Source organism: Fukomys damarensis, unplaced genomic scaffold (assembly GCF_012274545.1).
Source record: "Fukomys damarensis isolate Sample0158 unplaced genomic scaffold, DMR_v1.0_HiC HiC_scaffold_10, whole genome shotgun sequence".
Lineage (NCBI taxonomy): Eukaryota > Metazoa > Chordata > Mammalia > Rodentia > Bathyergidae > Fukomys > Fukomys damarensis.
Window position 1 is genome coordinate 15,320,156 of NW_022900922.1, and position 11,989 is coordinate 15,332,144.

The 11,989-nt window shown below is 42.5% G+C and overlaps 1 protein-coding gene across 1 annotated transcript in view; it reads right to left on the reverse strand.

Moving 5' to 3' along the window:
- Positions 1-2,042: 2,042 nt before the first annotated feature.
- The window catches only part of Gnpat (glyceronephosphate O-acyltransferase), a 34,063-nt gene continuing 24,116 nt past the window's right edge, over positions 2,043-11,989 (reverse strand). The window contains exons 9-16 of the mRNA XM_010621936.3: positions 10,733-10,956; positions 8,384-8,626; positions 6,367-6,446; positions 5,555-5,695; positions 4,353-4,452; positions 4,178-4,271; positions 3,630-3,691; positions 2,043-2,324 (exon numbers count right to left, since the gene is read on the reverse strand). Coding sequence (XP_010620238.1) covers positions 2,281-2,324; positions 3,630-3,691; positions 4,178-4,271; positions 4,353-4,452; positions 5,555-5,695; positions 6,367-6,446; positions 8,384-8,626; positions 10,733-10,956 — 988 coding nt within the window. The 3' untranslated portion in view covers positions 2,043-2,280. The remainder of the gene's footprint in view (positions 2,325-3,629; positions 3,692-4,177; positions 4,272-4,352; positions 4,453-5,554; positions 5,696-6,366; positions 6,447-8,383; positions 8,627-10,732; positions 10,957-11,989) is intronic.

Sequence of the window (11,989 nt, forward strand, 5' to 3'; positions counted from 1 at the left end):
AAAAAAAAAAAAAAAAAAAAAAGCACATCTAAACTAGGTGTGGTGGCCCAGCCGGGACTATAGTGAAAACTTGTTTACACAACTCGCCGCCAAGCACAAGTGTAAAGCAACTGTGCTCGACTTGCAGTCTGCTCTGCTAGGCAGGCAGCACTTGAGTGCCTGTGGGGTGGCACTCCATGCAAGTATACTGTTCAAATGACTCAGTTTTTGGTTAATCTCCACAGACAAGAGTACTCTCTGGCTTCCCCAGCCTCAAGCAGAGCCTCGGGGGGAGCCTGTTCCCCATGTGCAGCGTAACATGCTGGTTCTCCAATGTGAGTATGCAGAAAGATGGATGGCCTGGCTTCTAGAACACACACACACACACTTCAGAGAATTCAGAAGTAGGTATTCCTGAACCACATTTTGAGCTTTTCCATGACTTTCTTTAGCACTTAGATTCCAGTTCAAAAATGTCTCACAAGGATTGACCCCAGCTGCTAGTGACTGATTTGATTCATCCTCCTGTTAGTATGCTGAAGCCTATTTCATCATCCATGATTTGTTCACTTGACTTTTTTTTTTGGTACCGGGGATTGAACTCAGGTCCTTGCGCTTGCAAGGCAGGCCACCAAACTGCTGAGCTAAATCCCTGGCCCTGTTCACTTGACTTTTTAAAAGAATTTGATTTTTAACATTTGTGATACATAATTAAGCTCATCTTGGAGAAGTGGTACATGTAAATATCTCGTCTTGATCATTTTTATTTCCCTCTCCCCACCCCACTCCCACCCTCTGCTCTCCCTTCTTCCCCAGACCCTTCCTATCTCCAGAATCTACTTCCCCCTTTTCCTACCATTTCTATTTTAGCCTTTAAATTATTTATATTTTGGGTTTCTCCTGGGTCACAAAATACATGTCATAGCTAACTTTCTGTGTCTGGTTAATTTTACTTAGTATTATGGTCTCAAGATCTATCCATTTTCCTACAAATGACTCAAATTTTTTCTTTCCTTATTGGTAAGTAGTACTCCATTGTGTATATATAGAACTTTTTTTGAGACAGGGCCTCGTTATGTAGCCTCGTACTGGCCTCAAACTCATAGTGATCCTCCTGCCTCAGGCTCCCAAGTGCTAGGATTACGTGTGTGCACCATGCCTGGCCTATAGCACATTTCTTTATCCATTCATCTTTTGATGAACATATAGGCTCCTTCCATAATTTAACTATTGTGAACTGTGCTGCTATAAACATGGGTATCATTGTAATATGATGTCTTTAACTCTTAGTTACTCGAAGTACAGCTGAGCTGAACTGAATTTCTACTTGTACTTTTTTGAGGAATCTTTCAGATCCTTCAGCACCTACGACTTTGATCACTATTTTCTTTACTGTCCCTTCTTCCAGCTCCTAAAACCTACCATGGCAAAAGCTGGTTTCTGCTCAATTCGGTACTTGGGTTTTCACATCAAAAGGCTCACTGCCAGGTCCCAGTGTTCTCTTTCCTGAGTGCTTCACACATTTACAGTCAGTCATAGAGCATTTCTGTTGCACATATTTTAACTAATTCAGTTTTGTTAACTGAAGGCCATTGGATGGCAAAATTTAAAGCTTATTATATATGTGGGTCAGCATTATCCTTGAGATAACTTTAGTTAAAGCAAGAATGGTAAGAATTTAAGACACAGGTTGAGCTTTCCTTACCTGAAATGCTTGGCACCAAAACTGTTTTCGATTTTTTATTATTTTTTAGGTTTTGAAATATCTGCATATCCATAATGAGCTATCATCAAGATCTGATACAAATAGGAACATAAATTCATTTATGCTCCATATACACCTTGTACATATAGCCTAAAGACAAGTTTACACAGTAGTCAGTGCAGCAAACTTGCAATCCTTCTGCCTCAGTGCTGGGATTACAGGCATGTACCACTGTGCCAGCTTACTTTCCTTAAATAGCAGGAGCGAGCCCTTAGCGTCAATGTGCTTTCTCATAGAGAAAACTTAAATACATGTAAGAAATTGAAAAGTATTAGTGAAATGGAAGCTGCTTTTCCAAACACATTTTCAAAAGACTGTTTTATTTGAAAACAGAGTGGACACAAACGCCATTAACTGTCACAGTTGGAAGATTACCCTGATGGCTCATACTACTGATCCATTCCTCCACTCAGTCTGTGGATCACAAAGTCTTGCGGAGCACAAGATACACTCTTCCATTATGTCCCTGTTTGTAGCAGTGAGTCCTTTGTAACAGTAATTATGTACCCAAATTTTCCGTAACTGCTTGGTGATTATTAAAGTTTTGCAGTGGCTGGTTTTCCTATTGGTGTTTTACAACCTAAAACAAACACAGACAGCTTAAGAAATGACACTGACTTTGTCTTTCCTTGTGCAACTCTCTTAAGCAACAGCCCAAGAGGGACATCAGTGCTTTGCAGAACTTTGCAGGCTGGTCAGCACCAGCAGGCACGCTGGTCCACCATGCACGGAAACAGCAAATGCCCAGAGGTACGGGTGTGCCCATCACAGGACTGGCAAGGCAGAACCAGGAGCCGACTGCTGTTGAGCTTCGGGACCTGACGTCCAGTGTGTTCTAATATATTCATACTCACATTTGCTTTCCGCCATTGATAAGCTATGTCTGTCACCCTTGCTGAATGGCACTGTTTAGCTACGTGCCTCTCCCTACCAAATCTGAAGCTGATTTTTTTAGGTTACATACTCAGATTTCAGGCATGATGTAAAAGGAAAGCTGGGATTTTAATGTAACATTTTCTTTCACAAGGTCTTGTACTTCATCTTCCCTGTCCACATCCCTTCTGGCCTTCCTCTTTGACCATTCTCCTTCCTCCACATTCCCAGTCCTGGTTTTCCAAACCCTTACAGACACCTACTGACTCACAGCTCTTCCATGCAGCTTTGACAAATGTCCTGAATTAAGTTTAGGTGCAAAACCACTAATTATAAGAATATCCACTTAGTGACACAGTGCTTATTCAATATAATCAATCGATAATCATTTATTTTAAATATTAACGTCTTTCCTTCTAAAATGGCCCCATCATTCCTACAAGAAGTGCTCTTGACCTCTGACCATTATTCATCTCTCCATTCATGTCCAGGCCCTTGACTCCCATGTACACCAAATAGCTTGCCTTTGCTGGGCTGAGTGATTTCTTACAGGCTGACAGCGTCTAGAGAAGAGTGAAGGTTAAACTGTTCTCTGAAGGATGTGCTGTTGGCCCTAATTCTGAGTTCAGAAAGGCTTTGTGATACAACTCTGACCCCACTTCCTCTCCTGGAACAGAATGGACCCAAGAATGGAGATGAGGGCAGGAACTGGGAGCAGAATGAGGTGTCTGTCTGCACCATGACTAGAGGGAAGGGTCTGGCTCCTGTCAGTGACTTCTGGAACCGAACCTGTTTTGCACCACAATGCCTGCTTTGGGATCCCTGGTTAATTTTCCTTGCACTTTCTTTTTAGTTCCTTCAGAAAATTCTAGACTATATTAATATCCTTGTTTATATCAGAACTCTATTGCTTGTTTTGATAAAGAATTTGGTGCCAGAGTTTGCTTTCCTATTTTAATACACACCAATAAATACAGGTGAAAACTCCTATTTTATTAAACCACCCACTTACCAAGCATCTCTTCTAATTTGCTCACGGCAGGTTCATTCACACTGTACCTATAGTCATTATTTCTGGAGGAAAGAACAACAAGCATTGTTACTGCAAAACCAAGGTGAAAAGACAGCTTTTCAATACTGGTTTTGTTCCTGTCTGCATACACCCCAGTGAGTTCCTTGCACACAGACTTTCTCCTGTCAGTCTGTACAGTAGAAGGTCTTGTATCCCTTTGACCATGCAAGGCCTATCACTGGAAAAGTCTACTTAGTAAACTTTATCATGGTTACATTCACTCAGGAAAATATCTGTTTGTCTACACACACACAACCTCAAAAATCTTCCCCATAATTAATCTATACATTTTAACATTAGATAAAAGCTAAGGCATTGGCCTATCATACTTTCTTTCTTGCTTTGGTTTCATTTTCATTCATAACTGTACAAGAGGTCCAGAGGACAGGGAGGTAAAGCATAGCATGGCCTGTCCCAAGGGTCTGTCCCCACAGTGTCACCTGCTGTCCTTGCCCTGTCAGCACCTGTGGGTCCTACACAGTACTTACAGCTTTTTCCTCTCCACCACACCAAGTCTCACGCAAGCAGCCAGGGCATTTTTCTGCACATCCGAAGATAAAACATCATAACACTGACAGCTACCTGAAGTGGGGGAGGAAGAATTAAGGGATCATTTTTTGTTCTCGACAGAAAGAAATCACCACCAACAGAGGCATGACTGACCTTGGTCAAGAAGCTGATTTGTGAATTTTCTAACTGCAGCCAAGTAGTATTTTTCAGTGAAGTGGTCCTCTTCTTCATGCAAGAGGTATTTGCAAATTATCTGATTTTAAAAAGAAGGATGAGAGGGACAGAGAAGAAAAAAGGTAGCCAAATTTAAGAGAATAGCAAATAACTTTACCTTGCCTCCTGAAAAAAACTGATATATCATAGTGGAACAGAATGCAGACCTGAAAGGTTTGAGTAGAGAAAAGCTGCAGAATTTTAACATCTTTTTGAGTTTTTATTACTTCTTAAATTAGAAAAAAAAGTTTTAAACAATAGCAACACTTATGAAAGTTGCTCATCTTTCTTGGGTACAAATTAATATGATAGCAGCTTTTATGTATCTTTTGTTACTTGAGAAGAGAGAAGGTAGATGTTTGTAATTTGGTCTTTTGCTCTGAACATACCTAATAAAACAGTAAGCCCTAAAGCAATGGGCAATTTCCACTGCAGAAAGGTGATTAAACATAGAACTAGTGTTTATCAAATGTCTACTGAATGACAGACTTTGTGCAGGAAAGGGTCACCTCATGGGCCAGAAGTGTCATTGTGCCAGGAGGCTGGTCCAGTGCCCACAGCCAATGCGCACACAGATGGAAGAGAGAAACCCAGAGTTCTCTTCACTCAAATGTACACGGCTCCCACAGTTAACATTCAAATTCCTGCTCTCCCTCTGAGTCCTGGCATGAAGTCCTGTTGGGCATAAGCACCATTCCCTTTCTATACTTACTCCTCAGAGCTTTGCGCCAAGCTCTTACGATACTAACATTTGAACTTTTTCATCATTGGAACTTAGTAACATAAAAAATAGAGAAATATATGACTTTGTGTATCATTCACTGAGTGCCTACCCTATATCAAACACCTTGCTACATACTAAGAACAAGAGGCCTAAGACAGTGTAGCAACAGGGTTTCCCTAGAACTGGTTACATGAATACTCCTTCAAGGCCTTACTAGATGTTCTCTCCCTGGGTCTGTGAAGGAGCAAACCTCCTCCTTTGTACACGTAAGAGATAAAATCATTCACGGTATTCATCAAACTGGTTTCACCATTCACCTGAGTAGATACTTCCCCTTTAGACCAGAAATAAGCACAGTGGAAAGTCTTACTGCATTTGATGTAGAGGGCACAAGGGATAACTTGCCAAATTTTCATACCTGATAACATTCCACAAAAGGTTTAAAAAGTCCTACTAGAAATTCTAACACGGCATTTCCTTTCTCTGTAACAAGGATGTCCTTGGTGGTCACCTGTATGGTCTCACTTTTACAAAGCAGGTAACAGCCTTCTTCAAAGTCCTGGAAGGGAACAGGGGGAGCATGACACACCCATAAACTTGGATTCACAGGCACATGCTGATCTCCACACATGCAGCCCCCAACTGAGCATACCAGCTAATCCCGTGACTCCCCCAGAACTATCAGGCTGATGACTGAAGCCAGAGACTTGTCTACTCTAACACTGTAACACGCAAAATGCCGAGCCTTAAACACATAAAATATGAAACCACAACATGTGTGATGAACTTTCACTCTGCATTGACATGCACCTTAAATTTTAAACAGGAAGTGTGCCCAACGGTCCTAAAGACACTTAGGATTGTGCTTATGCTCAAGAACCTTTAGCAAACTGTCCTTACTCCCCATGGGATAAAATAAAACCTGCTCTCCCTAACACAGCACCACTTTCTTGTCTATTTTGCCACTACCCGCCCCAACAGCCCAGCAGCAACCTGCGTTGGGAAGCCTGCACACCCTTTAGTAGTCCACACTGTGGGCAGGGCCAGGCAAAGGCACCTGTCTGGGTGGCATGTTCCAGGGTGATGTTAACAAGTACTGACTTTTTTAAAAAAACAGCTGTTGTTTCTTTACAGTCATTGCACTAGGAGTTTGAAAAGTAAACTCTAACCAAATAATCCCTAATTTCCAGAATGCACAGTGTGGCCCTCCTCCCCATGGTCAGGACTCACCTTTAGTGTGTTTCCTGGAAGGAAGATGAATTCATCTGAAAAGACACTGCACAGGAAGTGAAAGCAACTATAGACATCCTCTGAAAAATAAATTCATTACATAATATTACAATATAGCTTTTTAAGCTTTCAAGGAGTACCAGGAAGTTCATGAAGCCTAAAATGTAGTCATCAAAAACTTGTCATTTTTTTAAAATGGTGCAGGGGATTGAACCCAGGGCTTTTGCACTGAACTACATCCCCAGACAGTTGTTTTTTTGCTTTAAGACCTATCTTGCTTTAAGACCTCAGTCTTGCTAAATCACCCAGACTGAGGTCAAACTTGTGATCCTTCTGCCTCAGCTTCCCAGAGTGCTGGAATTGCTAAGACAATTCAAGTCAGGAGTGGTGATCCATGCCTGAAATACCAGCCCTCAGGAGGCTGACACAGGAGGGTTGCTGCAAGTTTGAGGCCAGCCTGGGCTACATAGTGGGTTCAAGGCCGGCCTGAACAACACAGTAAAACCCTGTCTCAAATAAATTTTTTTTAAAAAATGAGAACCAAGAATTGTCATGCAGAAGTACAAGATCCCAATAATAAATGTAACTGTACTGTATCCCTAAAATGTACCAATAAACTCAATTAAAGCTGAAAAAAAAAAAAAATGCTGAAACAGATGACAAAGAGGCCTGAGCTTGGCAGGTGGCCAGTGGCAATGCTTGCTGTTTCAGTGGAAGTTTCCGATGTGTTCTTACTGGAAGCTTTGTGGTAAAAACCTGCTGTGAGGCTATGGTACAAGGTGGAGCTCACTGCCATCGCTGTCACCTTTCCAAACATTTGTGGATAAGGAGAAGGTCCCAAGACCTGCCCGTGGACATTTACCAGTGGATACCTCTAGGACAAACATATTTTATAGAACCTGAGCAGTCTTGGAATTTCCTCCATTGTATGTTAGAAATATGCATAGCTATCTCATTGCCTGATCTGGAAAGTTTGTCCCTCATCCACAGAAGTAAAATTTCTTACTTAAAAAACAAACAAACAAACAAAAATTTTTTTAAAAGTCAATTTAAATATGACCTACAGAGCAAACTGCAACCTAGCATTGTTTGAAGGTTGAGTCTACATTATAAGCAGCCCTAGTCAGTGAGCCTGGTAATAAGCAAAACACCAGTCCTCAGAAGCCTGGGGCTTCCCCTTCTCCTACATCAAGGCTCCCAAAAGAAAAGGGAAGGAACTGATTTCCTGTTTTCCCTCTATATTGTTATTTCTTATGGCTTTAACTATATTTTTCGCACTTTTCCTTAGCGTCACCTGTGGAGGTTTGAAAAACAAAACACCAAAGTGTGGCTCCCAGTCTAGTTCAACTGAAGAACTAGGAGGCGGGGCCCACTCCACTGATTGTAATGCAGACCTGGGTAGGAACTCCTGGCCTTGACTACAGGCCGCTGCTAGCAAAATCTGTGCTTCACTCATTTCCACTCCTTCATGGGACCAGAATTCCACTGTATGATGGGGGTACTGGTGTGTTCCTGGGGTGCTAGACCCTGGCTGCCTCTGTGGATGAGGTGCTGTTACAGCTGTAAGTGACCAGGAAATGGGCAACTGTGCTCATATGCCAGGGCTTTCTCTGAGAATTATACAATTCTCTGCGCCCTCCCTAAAAGGAGAGGTTTATATTAGAGAATATCTAGGTTCTCTAATTCTAAAATTGGTCTTAAATTTGAGATGGGGTTTTGCTATGTTGCCCAGGCTGGCCTTGAACTCTTGGGCTCAAGAGATTCTCCCGCCTTAGCCTTCAAGTAGGTGGGACTATAGGCATGGGCCACAGCACTCTGCAATTCTAAAACGCTAAGCAGATGGCCATGTATTTAGGCAACAAACCTAGCTTCTTCTGAGTGTAAAGGTTCCATTCTTTGCTGGTATGTGGGCTGCACAGATGTGGCTGCACATTACGGGACTTCAAACACTGCTCCCTCCATGGAACTGAAAGGCCAGGCTTCTTCTGAAATTCAAGGTCACATTCCTGAAAGTTACCTTTCCTGAACCCAGGTGTCATCTGCAAGGCTACAGCTACTAAGGAAGGACGGACAAAGATGTTGAGCAACTGGTTCCTATAAGCTGAGCACATAAGGAGAGTGATGTGCTGGAAAATAAGTCCGTTGACCACTTCTGAGTCTCCGCAGTCCACTTTCAGAATCACCTGGTCTTTGACAAGGCTGGCAAGGTTGGAATGCAGAAGAATGTTGGACCGCACAACTTCTTCAGCGGGTTCATTATCTGCGCAGAAAGACAGCACATTTGAATGAGACAGGTCTCTGTATATATAGATGTATATATATATATGTTCTAAATTAGGAATTATCCTCAATTACCTCATTACTGTCACTTGGACACTAACTCTATAGCAGTGAGGGTGAACCTTTTAGAGATGGAGACCCAAAACCCACTTATTTATCACAAAGTGACAATGCTATAATTAAACATGAATATTTAAGTTTTAGTCTAGAAAAACCTCATACATTAAACATCTTTTGTCTTAAAAGAAAAACATAATAGGACTGAGGTTAGCTCAGTAGCATTGTGCCTGTCTCACAAGTGCAAGGTCTTAAGTTCAAGTCCCAGTACTGAAGAAAAAAAACCCCAAAAAACCCACAATAACCATGTGTCAGAGGTTCACTACCGCCGTTCCAAAGAACTCAGAGCTGTGTAGTGGCTGAACAGATACTTTTAGCTATCACTAGTTACATATGTACTTATCCATCCTGAAAATGCGTAACAAAAACAGGATCTACGTTTTCACATACTCCTGGGGTACAGAGGTCCAGGTTCCCATTTTACCTATTTACTCCTCTTTTACCACATCCAATGTGTTACACTGTATCATAATTAACATGACTTTTGCCTCCTACCAGACCATCAGCTGAGAACAGAAGTCACATCCTTATTTCCTCATTGCTGACAATGTCCTGGCCTTTCTGTTACCTTGTTAGTAATTTTGCCTATATGCCTCTTTGTGGTGTCCTAGATCAGCCAACTATTAAGGGGCCAGAATCCTTCTATCCCTATATGTACAGCACCTAACTTGTACCCTGCTTGTCATCTTTCCCCACAAAGGTCCTTCTTTAGAGATGGTGTGTTGTAAGGCCATCATTGCTTCCCATAAACTACATATTTTAGACCATATCTGTGCAATCCAGCTGATGTCCACATCCTTTGGTTCTATCCTCCCGTGCCCCCATACTACCTGCAAAGCACAGAATACCTGGTGCTCTCCCACCACCTTTTACTTGATAATCCCTGCACGAGGCAGAATCCACTCCTCCATCTTCCCAAAGAGCGCCTTCTCCACTGATGGGGGTCAAAGTCATTTCTGAAATCTTTCTGTGTATGGGCTCTTAACCCACAGTATTTTCAGGAGACCTGTTTCTTGTCTCTATTTCAATGTCCACCCTCAGCCCCCATTCTCTATGAACACCAGGGAACAGGAATCCCACGTTGTATACCCCCGCGTCCTGGCAAGACCTGGTTCAGAGAGGTGTTCATATAGACTTGATGAACAAACAGTAAGTGCTTGACTATAAGTCATTATCTAGTCCTTTTTTTTTTTTTTTAAGACAGATGAACTTGAACTCACTATACAGCCCAGACTAGCCTTGAACTCATGGCAATCTTCCTGCCTCTGCCTCCCAAGTGCTGGGATTAGAGGCATGTACCACCATGCCCAGATCGTTATCTAGTTTTTTTTTGGGGGGGGTGCTAGGGATCGAACTTGGGATCTTGTGCTCGCCAAGCAGGTGGTGGAACCACTGAGCTAAATCCCCAGCCCTCATTATCTAGTTTTTAAAAGTGCATTTCCAACTAGAGCCTATATTGTTTTAAAGCAAAGATACTGAAAACAAGCTAATTATTGTCATATTCCAAACACTGCCATACTGTTATAGTCCAAGAAAAAAAACCAAAGTGCAGTATTCACAATTCTGATGAGGTTTTTTACCAAGGTGTTATTATCAGAGATGTGTATAAATTTCTAAGGCCAACCCTTTCATCATTTCTCCTCAGTGAGGCAAACAGGCTGCAATGTAACATAGTTTAAAAAGAGGTGGGCATACAGGGAAGGATTCATTTTGTTATTCCTCAATCTGTTAGGTTCCTAGAAAACAGCAATTTCCTCCTGAAGGTGTTTAGTCTCAGAGAAAGATCTTATAAATAATTTTTCTCAAGGCATCAACACAAAGGGTTCCATAACTACCAGTGATAAAAGCAGGTGAACGTCCTTCCTCTGTGAACAATGCTTTGCTCAAGTCTAACTTAGGTTTTCTACAATGTTCCCACATTTAGAGGTGAAAAGGCAGGCCTGCACCTTGCCCACATCCACCTACATACCTGGCCAGCGCAGGAACCCACCAAATGCCTGGGTCAAGGCTTTCAGCCATAGAGTCTTCTCCACCAAGGTGTCAAAGTCCATGGATGGGCGGTTCTGAAGCAGAACAGCTACCGCCAGGACCCACGGGCTCAGCACCAGGTTTTCAATTTGCAGAAGCTGCATTTTGTAGGCAACTTCGGTGACAAAGGCGTGCATTTCCTCAGATGGTTTCTGCGGGATATATCTGAAAGGAAGAACACAGAAGCACCCATGACTCCTCTGCCACCCACACATTGGGTAGGAGATGGGCCCTAGGGGGCTTTTCATGTCTCTGCCAACCAGAAGCCCTCAGGCCACACACAGGGGTTCCCTTGCCTCACAACTGTGTGACCTGTCCACATACTTCCAGGGAATGCTCTGGAGATGCGGTAACTAACTCCTATATTTTCCCAAAGAAATGCAAATATGTATCTTTACATGTGTACAACAAATGCACAAAAATTTTCCCAGCAGTTTATTTTTAGCAGAGAAAACTGTTGAAGTTCACTGAAGGTCAATAAAGCACTCTTTTCATAAGTTTGAAAAAAAAAAATACTGTTAATTCCTACCTCCAAGTAAAATCTTCTGTTGTTTTATAAATAGGTTGTGTCACTCTGTTTCTCCCCCAGGACAACGAATGATTGTCCAGAATTCTAGTGTGGAACATGTTTCTACTTTAGGGTGCATCTGAGAGTGAAGCCACAATGGACAGGGTGCCAAACTGCCCACCATGCTGTCCCCTTCAGAGAGGCTTCAGAGCACCTGCTGAAGACCAGCACACCCATCTGAGAGCATCTCATGATGGGTCATGAACTTGGAAACACATGAGGCCTACACAGAGCTGAGAAAAGCAGGGAGACACAAAGGACCCAAAAGCAGCTACCCAAGAATGTAGCTTGATGTGAAAACTGCTGATGTGGGTGCCTTACACTAGGGTACTTAGCCAAGGTGAAGTGAGATTTACAGAAAGCCTGTGGCAGTGGAAAGCCAACACCTGCCTCTGAGAGGGGAAAGGAGGCCACCAGTGAGGCATACTGCTGCCAGTCAGCCACAGGAGCTACAGGTGAATCAGGACAACACTGCCACAGAGCTTGGCCATGCCAACTGTTTTTCTTCCTTACTTCTCCAGTGCGCCTCTCTAAAACAGGAAAACTCAAATATATCTCTATATCTGCACCCTGTTGAAAGCATAAGGACCCGAGTTCAATCCCTGGTTAAAAAAAAAAAAAAAAATGTAT